This window comes from Cynara cardunculus, assembly GCF_001531365.2.
Source record: "Cynara cardunculus var. scolymus isolate 2C chromosome LG 1, CcrdV1, whole genome shotgun sequence".
NCBI lineage: Eukaryota > Viridiplantae > Streptophyta > Magnoliopsida > Asterales > Asteraceae > Cynara > Cynara cardunculus.
In genome coordinates, this window is record NC_037528.1 from 7,528,924 (window position 1) to 7,550,313 (window position 21,390).

The 21,390-nt window shown below is 34.4% G+C and overlaps 1 protein-coding gene across 1 annotated transcript; it reads right to left on the bottom strand.

Moving 5' to 3' along the window:
- Positions 1–446: 446 nt before the first annotated feature.
- Positions 447–16,273, bottom strand: LOC112524892 (beta-hexosaminidase 3). Its single transcript, XM_025134837.1, has 15 exons — positions 16,172–16,273; positions 14,083–14,422; positions 13,351–13,425; positions 12,121–12,156; positions 11,913–12,024; positions 10,360–10,430; positions 9,077–9,207; positions 8,929–8,994; positions 7,257–7,357; positions 7,097–7,156; positions 6,164–6,197; positions 3,388–3,486; positions 3,243–3,302; positions 2,002–2,252; positions 447–907 (listed from the first exon to the last, which is right to left on the bottom strand). Exons 2-15 carry the CDS (start codon positions 14,401–14,403, stop codon positions 741–743), a joined length of 1,584 nt encoding a protein of 527 aa, XP_024990605.1. The 5' UTR covers positions 14,404–14,422; positions 16,172–16,273; the 3' UTR covers positions 447–740.
- Between the last annotated feature and the right edge of the window lie 5,117 nt (positions 16,274–21,390).

Consider the following 21,390-nt stretch of genomic DNA (forward strand, 5'->3'; position numbering starts at 1 on the left):
AAATTGATACGGTAAAGATGTTCTAGATGGCAGTGTCAAATATTTTTGCAGAATAATCAATTTAACTGTCTTTAGTATTTCAAATGACTTGTTCATGTTGTATGTGTTACCTATTTATAATTATTGTCTTGGTAAATGTTATTAAATATGTTTGTAAAGCGTCATGAATAAAATGATCTTTCTATGCGTATTTCGGACCACCAATAATCACTCAAAGGAGCCAAAGGTGTGCACATAAGGATTAGGCCGATGGTGTGGGTGAAAACCTATCTAAGCCGGATAATGAGCTCTGTCTCATACCAGACCAAGAGAACAAGATGTTGACCAAAGAGTTAGGAAATTTTTGAGCATGTTTTACGTTAAAAAAAAAAAATACAACCAAAGGGATCCAACTCGTTAATGTTTCAAAAAGAGGACGGAATGTGTTAAAAACATCAAATCACAAGGACTAAAAACTTAATTTACTCTCATATAAATGAAAGAAACTGTTATGTACCATATACATAACAAGAGAGAGACCATAAGCAGCGAGTTGTAGCATTTGCTCCAATTCATGACCAGAAATTCCATCATAAATCGACATAAAACAATAAATATTGATTATAATTTCATTCATATGATCAGCTGATAGGTTTAACACATGACTCTCTTTCAAAGTCTATAACTCAAATTTACCAGATTTTATCGGCAGGACTTACCATTTTTATTTGCAGTCCTCGAAAGAAATGGTGATCATCCAACTACTGAGTATAGCAGGATCCGGGCTCTATTGGTGCAACACGACCTGGCCCATCCAATGGAGCAGCTGCAACTCCTCTTTGATTTAGCAAGCACCTAAAGTGCGATAACCTTGAGGTGACATCCTTCGGGGTTTTGGCAAGCTTGTCAGGATGCGTCCACAATCTCTCTTTAATCAAAGAAAAAAAAAAGATGAACGAAATGTTAATAAAAGATCATTTGCAAGTAGGGGATCAGAACATATGTAGGAATAGTGTGTACTCATTTTTTTGGGGTCAGCTTGCATACACCTCAACTAATCTCATGTAGCACTAAAGGTAACAGTCAGGAAAATCTTCAATGGCCTTGAGAAGGCTTGGACGGGTGAGTTAAGACAAGGCCTAGCCTTTATTTGCATTTTGAGCTGACCCTCATTTTTTCCAAATTTATACATTTCATTCTCCGCTCGTTGTCTTTAAATGTCAAACATGTATTTTCCAAATTTATAGTTAAACCAACCAAACCAAACAAGCTCAGTATATCTCACTGGAAGGATGAAGATTCTTCAAAAAATTTGCGGAAAAAGAACATGAGAATAACTTTTGAAATAGAAGGACTTGAAAACAAGAAAGCCAATGTTAATATTTTGTGGAAATCCAAGTATGTCATTGTTTTTATGGAAATACAAGTATGTAATAGTTCCATGGATCATTGATTTACATGAAATCCATCTTATTGGATGATTGGGACAACTACCACAATAATCATCCATCTTAAAAGGGATGATGATCATAAAAGAGGATGACTGCAGGCGTTTAAATCCATATATTCACATGATACATTTTTCATATGGTATCAACAGCATAGGATTTTTTGAGCATTTAGAATCTTTTCATATTCCTATTTCAAAGAGGATCCAAATATATTCTCGTGCTCCTTAGGGACAACCTGCCTACAAATTTCATGTCGAGGCTTTACCTCACTGCACACTAATCACACTCATATATCATTCAAATCCCATAAATCATGATTACTTTCTGCTACATGTGTTATCAGCATCAGCTATTAGATAAGTTGGTTGTAAATTTGCCAATAAGCTAGTCACCTTTGGTAAAAACTGGCTGATAATGAAAACAGCTAGGTATTTTGAGCAAGATGAAGGGGCAAAACTGGAAGAAAAAGAAGTCGAAAGTAACCATGGAGCTTATTGAATCGCCATTTGAGTACTCTATTCATAACTTATCCCAGAACAGATGAATTGTTATGTGAAATAAAATCAAGTACCTGCAGCTGCCGCGGCACGTGGCCATATGGTCTGTTCAATGTCAGACCCATCAATATGTTCGCCCCACATGCATACTTCACCACCAATAACTAGTTTCTGTTGCGTGGGGTTTGTAATATTTGTAAGGGGCTCATTCGTATAAAACTCTTGCCATGTAGTAGACAAGTGATCCAGATACCATGCATCTTGGTTGCTTACGATGCACCTCAATCCAGCTGCAACAACTCGCTCAGCAACACCACTCCCAAGCCTATTTATAGATCGAAGGAAAACAATAGCTTAAGTATAACATAAAGGTAACAGAGATGTATTGCAACACACCCCAAAGGAATAATAGTTCAAAAATGCTACTTTCCTTTGATTGGATAATTGAAATATGTGATGGTTGTATGAGTCAACTATAAGCATGTTACTGGACTCTCGTTTCTCGAAGAAAGATGACATCTCAGAATAAATCTCATTCGGGAACATTGTTATTTCTGGTTACAGTTTACCAAGGTCAATATGTTGGCATCTGCATCAATGTATCTTAATTTGCAGGTGACGTTAGAAACTCTCTTCATCTCACAGAAAGAGTCCACATTTGGCCTTTTAAGTGTCAAAAATCTTATCCCTGTTCGTTTACACTATTTTCCTCCATTCTCCCTTTAGTGGGCCTTCTCCCAATTCTCCGCATATCAAGTTACTGGGACCCACAATCATGTTTTCCTGTCCCCTCAAACAAAATTGAAAAGGCTGAGATCCTGAATATGGCCCAAAAGAATGGTAACTAGGAAATTGATATGAATTTTTTTGGCTGTAGAGTTAACTAAATTGTGACGTAAGGGTCCGTTTGATTTGCAAGATTGTTTTTGAGGGATTGGATTTCATTGAGGGAATTGGATTGGAATGGATTTGAAATCATTGGTGTGTTTGGTTTGTAGAATTTGGAATGGAATTGGATTCCATTATTATTAAATACTTTATAAAAAACCATAAAAATAATTAAGTTACATTTTTATTAATCGATTATTACAAAACAAATGTTTTTAACATTTTTTAAAACCTTATTGCATACAATCCTACGAAATCCCGTGAAATCCCGAGCACCCCCTAATGATTTCAAAATCCTATGTTTGTAGGATTTCAAATCCAGACTATCCAACAAACCAAACATGGGATTCGAATGGATTTGAAATCCAAATCCCCCCAAATCCATTCCATTCCATTAAACTTAAAATGTAAGTTTATAAGCACATACCAGTTATGGACCACTGTTTTCTTGTCCAATTTACTACCAAAGTTGTTGAAGGTTTCCTCCCTGTAAAAAGGAATTAGCAAAACTGGGATGTAACTTTGTCTATCACTTCAATGAAAAACCAAGCTGTAAGGAGTGAAAGACACACCAGTTTATAATTTCATAACCATGAGACAAAGCTATCTTCTGTGCATTCAAGACAAAGTACTCGTATGCTTGAGATGCGTTTAGACCTTGCTGTTTTAACCTGCAATATAGAAGGTTGGTTTAAATATCTTTCGTTTGTAGTTTCATTATCACAAGAGTTAAATGTATTTAAATAAACAAATGTGATATGTAAATTTATCAAGTACAAGAACATACTTTTTAGCTATTAACTTAAAGGGCTTATCATACATTCAAATCAAATACCAATGTGCCATCTCATTGTTGATCTACTTTAAAACCTATAGAGTCAACTTCAACGAAAAGTTGCATCCCACAATTAATTCAGGCAACCTGTATACTTCTTTTGACATGCTGTCTTTTCCATTGCGTGTATCCTCCTCAAGCAACTGTGTTGTGGACCTGCAAACTGAGCTGCTTCAGGGTCAGCTTCTTTTGGGTCTAAAAATAGTTGTTGGCAATATCAAATCACCACCACAAATTTCGTCTGGAAGCAATAATGTTTCCATGTCGGCAGGGAATGCCTAAATGCTGTCATCTGCTTCTCAGGACTTGGTTGGCAGCTCAAGATCCTTCAGCTTTTGGATCCCAAAGCAACTGGAAAGTTTTCTAACCCAAGCATGCCACCAATAGCCTTAGTTGATGCATCAGCATGCACTTAAAAAGGGATCGCAAAATCTGAAAGACTTGTGTAGCACCAATGACACATCCCTCTTTGACATGTAAAATATGACCCTTCTTAAACAAGTGCACAAAAAAGGGAAGTGCTGATGAACTTTCCATGATAATTATCAATCTAAAAAATAATCTCCAATCACTGACTTTGGATAGGCCATTAAACAACAGTTCTTTCTCTCTTCCATCCATTCACACCCTTTGTTCATCTTATGCCCAATGAAGATGCCTTTTGCCCTCAAGAACTTGCGTTTGTCTTTCTTGGCATAAAACTGCCATTCTCATAACTTTTGACCATCTAAAGCTTCACTATATATCCCGATATCGGGTATCTAACAACAAATCCGTCCACATACACATAAAATGCATGATTCATACTACCACAAAATGTGGGTAGGTCGATTTATCATACCAAACATCATAATAAGAAACTCATAGGATCCATGGCTTGCTAAACAAGTCGTCTTTGCCTCATCTCCAGCAGTGATTCTTACTTGTCAATACCCCATCCCTGGCCTCAGAATCAACATTGTAAAACACTTGGCTCGTATTAGAATAATAATGCATGCTAACTATGTCATTAAATTTAAGTAATTTCTCTAGGTAGGGTTTCATTTATATCAGTCCATGGCCCACCTGCATACACTATTTACCCTTTGTTTGCCTAATTGATATATCACGCACTTTTCAAGAAAAACATTGACCAAGATGGCATCTTTTCATCTCAGCATGGCACAGGTAGAGTAATTTATTACTGGTCACTACATCAGTTGGATATCAAGAATGTAGTTATTGAGGAGGAGGTTTACATGCAACAACCTCCGAGGCTTGTTGTTTAAGAGGAGTCACCACATGCATGTCGACTAAAGAGATCTCTTTGAGGGCTGAAAAAGGCTCACGGATCAGATCTTTCAGGCTCTTCAATTGCTTGAAGCACATATGCTTACTCGGACTTCTTTCAACATCATAAGGGCAAAAGGGTTGTAGTGGTATCTTTATGTTGACAACATATTGTGATCATAGGTGTTGAAGTAGAAAGAATGGGAACTCTGAAGTTCTTCATCCAAAAAGAATTTCAAAAGAAGCATTCTAGGAAGTCTCAAATACTTCCTAGGCATTGAGGTAACTAGACCTCAGAGTGGCATGTTCTTGTACCAAAGGAAACATTTCCGTGACACCCTAGTAGAGATCACCATGCTCAATGGCGATTGATTCCTAACATTGATTTTTACCAGATGATGGAAACTTCTTGACGCTCTAGTAAGATATAAGAAATTGGTAGGAAAACTGAACTATGTGTGACTACTCATGAGACCAGATATTGCGTTTTCAGTATGGTGTCAGTTCATGCCTTTACTCGTCGGAGTCATGGGGAAGTTTGCATGTTTTGAGGTATCTCAAGAGAGCTCATGGCAATGGTCTCGTTTACACTGATCACAACCATACTTGGATCTCTAGAATTCAGATACAAATGTCCAAAGAGTAGAAGGTCTGATCCCAAGGTATTGTATTTGCTTTGGAGGAAACCTTATTTCATGGAAAAGCAATACACAAGACGTGGTTTCCTTGCGTATCTAGCTATGGACACAACAACTTGTGAATTGGTACAAGTTTGTCATTTGAGAAAAAGTATTAAAGGATTCATCAAGTTTTGCAGATATGGATTGTAATAATCAACCTACCATGAACCTTTGAAGCAAATTGAACTTTGGAATTTCCACTTTCCTTTTGTTAGAAAGTTTTTTCTGGTGTGTAGTTATCACCATAACATACACTTCTTACCTTCCACAATTGCCTTGACATGCATTGAAATATGAGAAGTCAATTGGCTTTTGGCTTTCTGAAGCACCAAACGAAAGGAGTGTCAATACTTTTCTCTCGAATTAGTCGCGACACAGGAAACTTTTCTCAATTAGGGTTCTCTTTCATCTGGTGAAGACACTCACTAGGATAACAGCACCCAAAAACTTTACCTAAGCCTCATCTTTCATGGCATAGCACTGTTTCCAAATTTATCACAGGCAGAAAAAATGATAATAACTTCAAATGGTATAGAATGTTAAGAGAGATTGTTGAATAGTTACCATTCTTTTATATGAGGAGTGGAGCTCCAGCAACCTGACAGGTTAAACTTCGACAGTTATTAGTTATAGCAGAAGTAAAGTCATTACATTCCTATAAAACATATAGTGTTGTAAGGTACAGGTACATGATCTTTTGTCAGCTTACCTAGTTATGAACACAAAAGAAATTTATAGGATGCAAGCGAAGATTAAGTGCAAGATTACAAATTCGTTTAGATCATATTTATTTTCACTTTTATAAACATGTACGTGACGAAGTGACATAACTACCTCTTCATAGAGAAGACCAAACTACATAATCTCAATAAGCATCCATGCATGTTTCTTAAAAACTGGAAACTGAGCCAGGCTACAAAAATTACCATCAAGAATGTTAAGGTTCTAAAATCACAACGTACACGAGTCAAAGGCAGTGTTGTAGGATCGATTAATTATTTAATTATGAACTCGTTATTTGACATGAATCAGGATTTATGCATGCATCATTACCAACTTGAGTGGGTATATTTAGCTCTTGGGATTATGATTCCTGTCACCCAGATGGGCCTTTTGGTTGGAACTTATCAGATAACATAGAGGTTTTTAATTTGAATCTCACACTTGTGTACTGTCTAGTGAATTACCCAAGGGTGACAACTGGTGGGGGAAAGGCTTATTAGAGGTGAAAGATGTTGCCCATGAAATATATCGTTACCCAGTGTCTACCAAAATTTGAAGTTCTACTCCCAGAAGGAAGTGCTTTTCTACGTGACACATTTCAAGTAGTTCAGGTTTGAAATCCTTCATAAGAAACTAGTTCAATGAACGAAAACCAAATCTAGGGATAATATATCCCAATATTGGAATTCAATTTTTAATGCTGCATAAAATTATGAATGAGAGGGGTCAGTCCATAGGATGCAACATAGAAATTTATGGAAATTAGTAACTTACTGGTGTCGACCTCATCACCTCCCAAATGAACAAACTTGTATTTAAAGATCTTACTGAAATCTGAAACAAGAAGAAGAGTTTTCAAACAATTAGTTGTCCTGCTGCCTTATACGTTAGTGTCAATTAGAGATACAGCTTAAATTGAGGCGTCTGGATGCACCTGAAAGAACCCCGTCTATCAATTTGAACGTAAAAGCATTGCTGATATCAAGTGGCTCCTGACAATCCTTTGATGGCCATAACGAAGGATAGCCCATCCCCCTAAGGATGATAAATGTTAGGTTCATCAACTTTTACGATACTCAACATGTTGCCTATATTTGTATGAATGTGCAGATAATTTAGCTCAGATTCTCAATCTACGAGTTATAGGGACCACACCAGCATGGGAAAGTTTCTAGATCCTTCTGCAATTTGACCAACCATTCAAATTCACATGACGAGTGGCTATTTATGGTCCTATCCGCATCATTTGCAGGAGCCATAGACAAACTGACCAAATCCATTCAGAACAACCAATTCCGAAACACCAGATCATCATAAAAGTAAATTTCAGTGATGTACTTATCCTGTATATCACAAAGATTTTGGTCCCCATATGGTAAATTGATAGATGAACTTGGCTTGTATTCCTTTTTCCTGCCCATGTTAGGTAGGTATGTTCAAGGAGAAAGCCTTACATGCTTCCTGTACTAACTATGTCCCAATATGTTGACTAAGCGATAGGGGAGAGTTTCACTGGCCACAAATGGTTTATCTAGCTGTTGGACTTCATCTACTTTATCCCTTATCTTTGTCTTCATATTTACCTACTTTAGCTAAATGGCTCATCATGTACCCTATATAGAGGAATTTTTTTCCCGATTACTAATGGATACATCTTTTCTAGTATTCATGGTATCAGAGCCTAACAGGTACTCATACAACTCATAATAACAGCAACGTTTTTTTCTGCTGTTACAAAGCCTACATAAGAAAACTACCATCCTCCGCCTCCAATCAATAAAATTTCTATGAAGATTTTTTCATCCGAAGTTTTCTAATATCATGTATACTCCTCATGTTAACATCACCAAAATAAGTTTGCTCAAAATCTTCTCAAGCGTAAACAGAAGGATGCCCTAGAAAGACATGCCAAGAAACTCAAACCAGGAATACAAGAGATATGAAGATCAAACAAGAAGATATCTGACTAACTGTTATGTTCAAGAATGAATTAAACAGGGCAAATCTGCAGTAGTTGAAGACATCCTTTTACACTTTTTTGTTTTCCATGTTTCTTTCTTTTCTCTTTGTTCCAATAAATGAACTTTTAGGAGATATCGGTAAGTTGTTATACCATATACCAATTTCCAATTTTCGTCTCGAAACATTTTGATTTTCCTGTCATAAGTGGTTCTTAAGGTGTTTGGATTACGTGTTAATTATTATAATCATAATGGAACCTTCTTTCTTAAAGATAAAGAAGAAATAATAATAATAATAATAATAATAATAATAATAATAATAAAGAACATAAAAAAGGTGAGAATATATATATAAATATATATAGAGAGAGAGAGAGGGGATCAAACGAGAACGGTACCTATTTAACAGAACACGAAAACAGGCGAATCACATGTGATTTTACACTAAAATCACATACAAAATCACATGTGATTCAGGCGACCTTGCCCGGGACCTGAAGACGCAGCCACAAGTCCCTCGGACACTTTTTTTTTTTACTATTAATGTAAAATCATATGTAATTTTGCACGTGATTTGCCCGTTTTCGTGTTCTTTTTAGGTACCATTCTCGTTTGATCCTGCCTATATATATATATCAGGGCTACCATGATTTAGCATGTCCAGGAACATCAAGCTCGGCAAGCACATTAATCCCCCTTCTTTGAGCATAACTGCAAAATGTGACAGTAAATAAAAGCAATATTAGAAAATAGATCCTTCCAATTATGTAAAACAAAAGAAACTTTCACTTGCTTCACAATATCAGCTGCAACAGCCACAGTATAGCGTTCTGATAAGGAATAAGCACCATCCCACAGTTTTGGATATGAAGGTATCTCCAAAGGAAAAGACTGTGTATCTACAATGTGCCAGTGCAAAACATTCTGCATTGAATCAATAAAGTCGTCATAAATACATCTTTTTTTTTCAAATAATCAAACTTTTTTGTGTCAATAACCTCCTTCTAATTCAGGGAGAACAAAATTAACTCATGATCAGATGTAGTTGAAATCAACTCAAGTAAATTTTTATCCCAATACGGATTGAATTATGGATATTACTTTGGGTAGAATGAATTGCATCATTACTGAGGTACAAATCTTGAATATGTAGTACATCATTGGGCCGGTAAGCGTGAATTGATGAAACATATTACACTCCTCAAGCTGGATTATAGATGTTAGCATGCCCAACTTGCTACATACAAAGTCAATGTAGCCCTTTCTAGGACTCGGGTCCATTCTGAAATAAAACAAGTCGAGCACGCAACATACATGCTGCAACTTTGGGAGGAGTATGCGAGATACAGGCTTGATATGCATTTATGTGGTATTGCCATTTAGATTTGTGTGGGTTCTATACTTTCAACCTATTGGCCCATTTTAAACTCTATTCCTCAAGCTTTAACCCAACGTACAAATCTGCTCTTCGAAAATTATATATTAATATCGGTACAATTATTCCCATTCCCATATCTCTAACAAAGTTAAACATGTTAGAATTTAGACTTAAAGAACTTAAGATCATTCTAGACCCAAGTTCCTGCTAAAATAAGACACCAAAGTTGCTTCTACCTGTTATTTTTTTGTTTTGCAAGCAAGAGGTCTTCATGGAATCAACCTATCTACCCCTTGGGGTAGAGGTAAGGTCTGCATTCATCCTGCCCTCCTCAGACCCTATCTCTGTGTGGAATATACGGGATTCGTTTGGTTTGATTGTTTGGTTTTTTATCACATACAAACTTGCCTACATAGATTTGATTTATTTTGACTAACATGCTGCATGCTGTTGTTCAATTCGCTACTGCTTTTGATGTTTGACTGATGAAGCTAATAAGTCCACCTCCATCAACCATTGTCATTGCAGCTTTTGTTGTCTGCTGTCAGTTCCAAGTGGAGATGAGCCATGTTTATCTTGTACTTGGTTTAATCATGGTTAAATTTGAAATATTTAATGACACACAATAGTGGCCAAGTCGATCATTATAAATATAGCATTTTAGAGTAGTAACGGGTAAGCACCAAGTTAAGACTTACCAGTTTTGCATAAGCCATTGAATCAATAACTTTCTTTATCATTGGCAATGGCTGATAATGTCGGGATGTATCTGCACACCATTGACACTAAAAACTCAGTATAATTGTATGAGTAAACAAAAAGAATACCAGAAAATAATATGACTTTATGATAATGCACTGTCCCAGCATGTAAAGTGGATACTGCAACTCCAAAAAGAATGCAACAACATTCAAAATATCACAGACATTGAAGCGATATTTATCACAGTGAACCAAAAAGAATGCAACATATGTTTAAATTTTCGTGTAATACATCATATGATATATATATATATATATATATATATATATATCAAAGCAACAACAAACCCAATTTCTTTGGTTGACCAGTAGACTAACCTAAAGGGAAATATCTGAGGCATAGACTAGCTACAACATGGAAGTATTATCCTGCCATTATACATTTGTAAAGAGCAGATACAACTCTTGAGGCTAGTCTTACAGTTGTATTCAATGAACACCAAGACTTGAATACTATCACACAACCTCAGTCTGGGGGTTAAGAAAAACATGGAATGTACGTATAAGAAATTATATTTATAGTTTGAAGCAGGTGTGGTCACATGGACTTAAATTCTATATTATTATTGACATCTGTGGTGTCTTCCAATAAACTGTAGCTTGAACTAGTTGCAGAGCTTCACTTTAATTAGATTGGCTATGATAGCATGGAAGTTAGTCTCCTGTCCAAACAATTGTAAAGAGCAGACCCAACTCTTAGGCTAATCATGATGAACAGTTCTACTAAATGAACATTAAGATTGAAATGCTATTACACAATCACTAAGTCTACGAGAAGGAAACCACAGAATGTGTGTATAACAACCTCTATTTATAGTTTGAAGCAATTGTGGTCAAATGGACTTGAGTTCTGATATTAAATGTTAGGCATCTCAATAAAAATAAGACTTGCTAACGAATTTCTTTTGAGTACATTAAGCCACCAGCATGGTTAACTTTGTACTTCTATAATCACATAACGTAATCAATTCTGAGCATATAATGCATGTGCTATCAATTAAGTGTGCATAATGCAACCGAAGGTTATGTGACAACCTCATGAGCAGTCTCTTCTTTATCATAGAACATTTTTCACGATTAAGACATGAAATGGAATTATCTTTGAAAACTTGCTACATATGGCCAAGAAGCTTCCAGATTCACAATGTGTGTCTGTGTGTGTGTGTTTACTCGATAATTCCTTAATGCTAACTATTTGAATAAATAATTGGCGGTTTGTGAGAAATTTGAACTTGTCCTTGGTGAAACTTGAGGGTTGCAAGATTAAGTAATTACGTTCCACAAAGTAAGATCAAAAGTATACTTTGCTGAATAGATGTAATGAAAATTATAAAGCTAAAAGCTGGCGTCCTTGGGACATGCCACTGGAGAATGCATCGAGAACTCCACTTCACAACCATTTAATACAAAAATACTCACTGAATATATCTTACAAACCAACAAGAACATAGCATTAATTAGCAAGAGAAAAGTAGAAAGAAACATCTCACCGATTAAGAGCCCTCGAAATGCAAAACGGGGTCGATCTGTAATGGTCCATGGTATCTGACTAACTTCAAGCTTTCTTCTTTTAAGGTTAAAATGGCACAATTGGCTGAATGTCTGTCATAGTTTTATTAAAAGAATTATAAAGCAAGACCATTTAGACCTTTTGGGACATTGAAAAATATTCTAGAAGCATGAAACATAACAAGTAACCTGCAGCGCATGTAGAGCCCCATAAACTGTAGCTGCCTGCATTGAGAGTTATCCAATTAAAAAACTTGATATAGATAAATATACCCAAGCATGAAAAAGGCTCAATATCTAGTCTGCATTATTTTGCCATTTTGAGGCGAATTACAAAACAGAAAAAAGGAAATTACCCCTACAAAATGGTATGGGTTCACTCCTCCCCCCTCTTATAAAACTCTCACATACTTTCTATTATGTGTGCACCGACCTATTAAATATCACAAGTTCATTCAAGGCCACATGCTATCAGACAGGATAAAATGGGTCCTTGATGGCCTTTTCCAGAGAAAGCCTGTTTTAACCAAACCCATGATCATTGTAGCGGGTTACTATGCTTTTGGCAGAGTTTGCTATTAGAGGATTCCCTACTGGGTGGATACCTTTATTTCCTGTCTTGGAGGTTATATGACCAAACCCAGAGCATCTAATATCAATTTCAGGATTCCAAGGCTGCTGAGAGTCTCCCCTAATCATGCAACATTACTCATTTTAGAGTTTTATCATACTACAGCGAAGATGATTATGTTGTGGTTGCTTCTATTCAACGATTAAGGCGTATTCTGCATTTTGTGGCTTAGGGTGGCATTAACTGAGTCAATATATTCGACTTTGTAAAGCAACAGCTTAACATGCAACTCTGTTTAATTACCAGGACTGCAGAAAGATTATCGGGATTAAGCAAAAATGGTCAAAGAGAAAGAAAGTCAACAGTCAGTACTGCCTCCATTCCAAAGGACAAGCCCATTAAACCATAAGAAAATCATATGTACCAAGTGAAGACGCAAGATTAAGTCAACCTCATATTTCTTGAAGAATGTTCCTAAATAGAAACAACGTAAATCATTCAGATGCCATTTACAATCCAAGTCCCTGATTTTCTCCATGTTATTGTGGACAATCAATTGTCAATAAGGCTCAAAGATCTCAACAAGTGACCAATTTTTTGCACTCATATTTCCATAAGCACTGCTAAAACTTATGCCATACTTGACCAGTGAAGCTTTTGAACTTTTCAAATCATTTCGAGGGAAATCCTTGCTCTTTACCAACACACAACTTTAAGATGTGTGAAAATAAGAAACAAAAATGGTTGCTGCAACAGTGAGAGAGAGTAAAGATATATTGGGGGTAAACTTTGTCATATGTAACCTATACTAGAAGTTCCAACTTGGTCAAACTGTCATTTATACCAACCTTGATATTTGCATAAATTGGCTTTCCCTTTGGATGAATAGATAGCTCATAGGACTCATCTACACCGTATTGCAGCTGCGAAGAAAGAATTATGTCAGTAACCAAAAGTAGCATCAAGAAGAAAGTCAAAAATTTACAAGCTATGCAAGACGGATAACATGTCAGAATAGATACAATGGAACCTACTAGAATGCGTTATTTTGTGAGGACAAGAGGTAATGATGTATTAGAAGTGGAGAAGTTATTTACATTTCTCAGTCCCGTGATTAAAAAAATGAGGAAATTCAGTAACTGATAAAGATATCATCAAACTTCATTCAAACCGCTACATAGTTTCTTCACTGTCTACCAAACTAGGATCCGAAGTAGAAACTTGATAGCTGATACTTCAATGAATTGAAAGTTCTATTACAACCTCATTTATTTTTATTCCAGTCAAATTTCAAGTGGGGAATCCTACATGATTACTAAAATCAATAGGTGACATGTAAAAAACATGAATTTTTCTGAAGACGGTCCTTTCCAACACATTTATTTAAAATGTTTCGCATTCAGTTAGTAAACAAAATGTTTTGTTGAGTCTACATGTAAGACCATTGTGCCACAACAAAAGAACTTCATGAAGATTAAGAACTTAAAACACTTATACCAGCCACCTTCTGAAAAGTATGAGAAAGCAAGCAAGTACACAAACATTACACAATAAGAGATAGAAATACATAATGGCAATACCTCATCATCTTTCGAAAGGACAATCACATGGACTCCCTGTAAAAGGACAGACTCGTCAACTTTGGAAAAGTTGGATTCAATAACATTGCTTGCTGTGATAACATCAAGTAACCTAGTGAATCCATCCTTCAGGATCCCAGATGCATCTGCATATTTGCTTCCATCGGTCTTGAGTTGAAAGTCCTTGCTTAAAAAAATAGTTTTGTTGCCGTATTCTACTGATTCAGGCATTGGCCATATGTGGAGATTCTTTGGATAACGAGCACCAAATACCAAAAGGACTTGCAACGTAAGGCCAAGAAAGATGGTTGGCCATATCATCTTTCCCTCTCAGCAATGTCTTGTAAAAAAAGCATCCAAAATATGTTGATTTTAGTATAAAGCATTTCAGGATTTGCATAGTTATGATTGAGCTTTTGGTGTGTATTCAAGTCCTTAAGCAAACCAAAGTAGCATGCACATATAACCAAAATTCAGAAAAGATGAAGACCCTTCTATCTCAAGTTTATGCCTTCTGATGCCTGCTCATCTGGCCCTTACTCTGGACCGTATTTGCTTGTAGTTGTTAAACTATCATAATATTATTAGAACTCGTCTTATACCACTGAATTTTTGTATGACGAGATAATCGGAGAAAACATTTGGAAAAAAACAAATAACTTGTGAGGAGTGTTCATTCAAGTCAGATATAGGGCTGCATTAGTCATGAATGTTTATAATTATTTTAACAAATTTAGAGTTACAATTCTCTTAGCTCACAGCCCACAATACTCGATATAATGACATCTAGAACTGTAAAGTTCTCAGAAAGACCAAAAGTAAGTAAAAGTACAAAGGCTTGGTGAAATGTCATAGGAGTGTGGTAATGGGAGACACTGTAGAGGTGGAGGACGAAATAGAAAGACAAACGGGAAAACTGAACCATCTCAAAGCATGAGACCAGACATTGTGTTCAATGTAATAAGCCGGTTCATGTACTCTCCTAAAATGACTTGCTGCAATATAATTTTACATACACTGACATACCTCAAAACTATACAGGCAAAGGGACTCCTCTACGCAAATAGGTGCATAGAGGAATTATTGAATACTCCAATGCCAACCACATGGAGTATCCATATAGTAGAAGATTAACTTCAAGACATTGGAAACAGGACATAGTCACCTTATCAAGTGTTGAATTTGAATACCGAACCATGGCACATACGACTTGAGAGCTAGCGTGGGTAAGGCGCTTGACACAAGAATTAAAGAATTTCTCATGAGGGTTGATGGAAATGTACTGTGACGATGAGTCGACTATATATTCATGCAAGAACAAAGCATATAGCAGTCAACTTTCACTTTGTTACATACAAAGTAGGTCATAACTACTCATGAGCGTACACCTACAGAGCAAGTGCGGGTTGGCTCTACTATCAGGTTGTCAATGTACTGCCAAAGCCGCTACACCAATTCACAGATTAGCCCTGTGAGTGACAAGTTAGCCATTTCTATTTTCTAACATATATGCTCCAACTTGAAGATGAAAAAATTTGTCATGTTTTCTAAGTAAATCTTGTATAAGGTTTTGATTATAAAGATAATCTCATGGCCCACAATGTACATATATAGTATTAGCCTCTTCGTAATGAAATAATTTGTTTATCCTGATAACCTGCTTTCTCTACACTGCAAACTGCAAGAGAATCATGAGGAATATAGAGTTTCAAATTATATTTAAGGGCAAAGAACATGGATTAAGTACAGGAAGGAAATAACTGCCAAAAAAACCACTCGTATAGATTAGCCCTCTCCAATTCACCGTCATTATATTTATTCATGACTCCCCCCAAATAATTTAACGGAACTGATCATTCAAATATCCAACAATCCCTCAAGAATCTCCCACCATATAATCCAAAAAGACAGTACATAAAAACCCTTTTCCCTCTTAATCTCCCCCAAATTCCATGTGGTTTCAATGCCCAAACCTGGGAGGTCTCAAACTTAATATCAGAAAAACCAACTTCATCAACTTCAAGATTACTAACAAAACGTAGAAATGCTAGACGATGATATAAACAAACAATCTCTAAGATAAACATACCTGTCACGAAAAATGTGGATGATGATAAGCCGTGATATTATGTGGGTGAGAGAAAAAGAAAGGGGGAAGAGAGAGAGAGATCGCATATAATGTATATGGATCTGCAAGTAACTCCGCCCATATTATTGAGTAATTTATAGTATTATTATACAAGTGTGGATTCGTGGGTACATAGTTAATGCGGAGGACCCTTGTGAAGAGCAGTTGGTGGCGATCCTTTCGTGTCTCTTTCTTTGTCTGTATTCATTCATTCTTTACTTGTTCCACTTTCAAGTGATGGAAACTGATTCTGTTTTCTCCACATAGATTGAATTTATTAAATGGGATAGGATCCAAAATACAGAATTTCATCCATTTTTTCATTCTGGACAAGAAACAAGAAGAGGAGAGAGAGAGAGAGAGAAAGGTAGAGACCCGCCATTTCAGCTATCAATTGATTCTGTTTTCATCGTTCAACTTTCAAATGATGGAAATTGCCTTATTTAATCCAAATATAATCCATAATAATTAATGTTTCATTAATTTTGGTATTATTCTGAATTTACTTTCCCTTTGCGGTCAAAACCACGTAATTATAATTAATCGAGCTAATTAAATGAATTATTTATTTTTATACAAATTAAAGACGTCTTTAATAAATTACTCAAAACAAAAAAAAAAAATAGATTTTTCATGTTTTTTATTTTCATAAATTCTTTAAAATCTTTTTCAAAATGAAGAAATGAAAAGAAAAAAGGAAAATTCTTTAAATAATATTTTATTACTCTCCGATAAAAGTTTTTAAAATTATATACATATATATATATATATGAGAAAATTTATATTTTATGTAACGTATTAAATATTTTAATAATATAACTGATTCTTTAAAATAAAGAATCTGTTAAAAATGAATCTTATATTTTATGGAATTTTTGATTTTTAACTATTTAACTAAAGATAATCTGTTGAAAATGCTCTAAATTATATTTTTCGATGGTTTGTTATAAATTGTTATTTTCATCTTTATGTTTCAAAATTACAGTTTTGGTCTTTATGATTTATAATTCATTGTTTTTTTTTCATATAATTTATTATTTTGTGGATATTTTTTTGTATTTATGGGCTCTATTTTATTGATATTTTTGTTCCTCTTAATTAATTATATTGAATTGCCTCAAGGATGAAAACAACAAACAATTACAAACTATAAGGACAAAAATTGTAATTTTAAAAATATGGATGAAATTCACAACTCTAAATAAACCACATGGACAAAAATCATAGTTAGGGACCGTTTACCAAGTATCAAGCGCGATTAATAAGTGAGTTTGATAAATAGTCCAAATCTCTTCTTACGTTTATCATATTAACTATTCTTCTCACACAATCTTCCACATACCATAAAATCATTTTTGAGTTATGAGATATTCTTTGAGTTGCATGCACCATGTGGATTCATTTTGTGATAATAATCACTCGTCATATTGTATGGATACAAAAATGTACTCATGTCATATGAACAATGAGACACCCTTTTATGGTCGTCCATCTTTCATAACCTTAAACTCAACATCCAAGCATACCCACAGTTGGACCAAAAAAACATTCACGTGTATTGTGTAAAATGTTTGTTTTTTTGCATATGTTGTACATAACACACAACATAGATATCACAAATCTCATAAATACAAATGCATGAACATTAAAATACATAGTACAATAGCTATGTATCCCTATTTTCATACATATAATAAAATTCCATCCGAATAATCTTGTTGCTTAAACATATGTCAACTGTCATCAATAATTGATAATCCTACAATTCTCAGTAATCTTATCAATTTATTGATATTAAATGTATAATAGTCTCATGTCTAAGTATTTCGTTGTCAGTCGAAAGTGTAGAATCAATGTTCTTATTTGTCAAAATCCACGATTCATTATCTATCTTGTCGGGAATTTATATCAATATCCAATCTTATATAAATGGTATAAAGAATACCATAAATCAAGCCACTCCAACCTGTCATTTGTCCTATTCAAGAAATTTAATTTATTTAAATTCTTTAATATTCATAAAACTGGTTATATTATGTATATTAATTAATTATTGCAAACTACTGATTAAGTAAAGTTGGAATTATCAAATAAATACAACATGTTCATAATAAAAATTAAATTGTATTATTTATTTATTAAATAAAAAAGCATTGTATGTATAAGATTTATTTATAGCTCTTATCATAAAATATGAATTGTATTATTTGTATATCTGTTTTATTAAATATTAAGTTCCTTCGAGCTGCTCGCATGARAAGTAAGAGGGGACCGTTGATTTACCTTTAGCTGGCCGGTAGGCGGCTAAAACAACAAATTGTAAGTTAATTTGTAACCTTTTTTTTTTTACTGAAATGGTAAAAAGAAAAAACTAATGATGATTTTAAATAGCAAACTCGTAACTTACAAAATTAATAGCATTTAAAAAAAAAAAAATAACTGATTTAAATCAATAAAATTAAATGGGGTGAAATAGTTTTACTTAGGAACTGTTTACCTAAATGCTTGTCCGGTAAGTGCTTACCCTTAGCAGTCGAACACTATAATTTGTTTTATTGGGTAAGGTTGTAGTATATCAAAACATATTTCATGCAACAATTTTCCTGGTCAGCGCTTACCCGGGTAAGAGTCGTTACCCTCACTCACTTACCGGGTAAGACTCTCCATCCTTATCCTATTTCTTACCGGGTAAGACTCTTCATCCTTATCCTCGTTCTTACCGGGTAAGATTCTTGGCCCTTGCCGTGTTTATCCGGTGAGAAAAATTACATGGTAAGTACTTACCGGGTAAGTGTTTAGTAAACGGCCCCTTAGTTTAGTTACGGACATACGATACAGAAAAATATTAGAAATCATAAGCCCACAGAATCAGTCCAAAATTTTATGGGCTGATTTACTTCAGCTCATCAGTTGCAACCCAAAACAAAACATGTTGCCCAGTGCCCGGTCCAGGAATCAATCCGGGTATTAGAGAGGCCCATTGGGCTGGGCCGGGACCGACCGTAACCGATCGATTTGATATCATCCGTTAAGAACCGATTACACTTTTCATCAAAAACAAGGTTTGGTCCGGCCAGGACCGGGACCGTTTATGCCCCGTGACCGGCCCGATTTTTTTCAAAAAGAATTACGTTTTTTATAGCCACTGGAATGGTCATATTACCGTTTTCTTCATTTTTTGACCATTTTTATCCCATTGACCCTGTATTATATACAAATCATGGTGTATGGGGGAAATAACAATTCACAAACACAAAAAAAAGGTTCATAATTCTCACCATAATTCGTGATTTTAGCTCGTATTTGGTTTCCGTTTTTAATAAATTATAATAAAACTAATTTTAAGTGTATTTTATGTACCCAATTACATATTTTAAAGTGTGTTATAATAACATTTTTGAATTTTTTTTATTTAAAAACTTCAAAAAAATACATATATGTAAAAAATCGATTTTTTACTTTAAAAAAAGTGGGACCGATTAGGCCCGGCCCAGGACCGAGACCGGTTACAAAGTACCTTAACTGGACTTTGGGTTTTTGGTCGGTGCCGGTTACTGCAATCATGTTTGAGATTGGGACTGATTTGGGCTCGGCCGGAGACCCATTTTTGGCCATCTCTACCAGGTATGGTGTAACTTACTTGTGTGCACGCCCTAATCCTAATCTTGTCATTTCAGAGCTCTGGCGTTTTCATGTAGATTTGAGAGATGTTTCATTAAAAGTATTAAGCAGTAATTACTAAAAATAAAAGGAAAAGGAAATGTAAGTTTTATATGATATAATAGGTTTATTCTCATACAAATCCAAATTTTCATTATAAGTCAGATTGGTTAAATGAAAATTAATTCCCATTTTTCATTTTTATATCAGTCTGAACCAAACAACCCCTTGTTCATCTTGACATAAAAAGTTTTTGACATTTTCACATGTAAAATCAGTAGAAAACTAGGATAATGTAATCCAATTTTGACATATTTGTTCATCTTCAACAAGATAATTCAAAATGGAGAAAATATAAATTTTGGACAAATTTTTGTCCTAATAAATTTTCTAAAATTTTCTCCAAAATGAATAAAACATGAGAGAGATTAAATGATTTTTATCAATAAAAGACATTTAATATCAACATCATTATAAGTTTAAACAAACAAAACCATATAAATAATGAAAAATAGGTTAGGAATTAATTAGTCAAAAAATATATCCATACCACACATACAATTAAATATTCAATTTTCATAAAGATTATCGTAGTTTTTATTTTTCATTAAAAATAATATTTTTTCTATTATATGTTATATCTATTATCGGTTTAAAAAACCTTTATGACAACGACGTATACCCATTTCATGCCTTACAACAACTTTAATCATGAATTCGTTTGTTCAATGCTTCAAAAATCAAACCCATTATCAACACAACGTGAAGATTTGACATTTTTTTATATATCTAAAAAGTACTACGAATATCTAAATTTCTGATCCTTGGTTCTACATAGACATACACTTTTAAGATTTTTGCAGACATTCACCTTTGTTTTGACAATATAACAGAAAGGGAAAGAAAAAAAAAAGACAGAAAGACGGATATTAAATAAATAAAGAACAAAAACTTGAAAATATGACAGAGCTTTGAATTTTTTTTATAACTTTAATCGCATAACTTTATTAAAACCTTTTGATATTATGTAATCCAATTCAAGATTTGTATTAAATGAATTAAAGCATATGTTAAAGAAATGAAATAATAAATAATAGTAAATATTAGACGATATTACAAAAAAAATTAAGTATATAATAAGTTTATTAAAAATCATAACAACTCAAATAAACATTTAAATTATTTTGTTAAAGTTATTTATACGTGATAGCATTTAACATGTGGGAAAAAAAAGACGTGTTTGAAAAAAAAAAATTAGATGACGGCATAATTGTTTTTGATATTTTTCTTTTTGGATGGGATAAATAATATTTTATTATATTTAGGGGTGTTTGGGATTGCTTATTTTATCTGCTTATTGATTTATTTCAGTCTGGCACCGGTGATAAGCTAATACCTAGTGTTTGGATAAGAAAAAAGAAAACTGCTTATACCGGTGCCAAACCGGTCATAAGCAGTTTTTGATAAGTTAATCCGTCCTGACTTATGAAAAACTGCTTATTACCAGTTTACCATTTTAA

Bases quoted from the DNA above. Each gene is read 5' to 3' on its own strand.
- LOC112524892 (XM_025134837.1), bottom strand. From the start codon at position 14,403: ATGATATGGCCAACCATCTTTCTTGGCCTTACGTTGCAAGTCCTTTTG. The intron at 9,208-10,359 runs GTAAGTCTTAAC...GATTCAATGCAG, and splicing joins CAATGGCTTATGCAAAACTG to AATGTTTTGCACTGGCACAT. The intron at 3,303-3,387 runs GTGTGTCTTTCA...TCCTTTTTACAG, and splicing joins GGTTATGAAATTATAAACTG to GGAGGAAACCTTCAACAACT.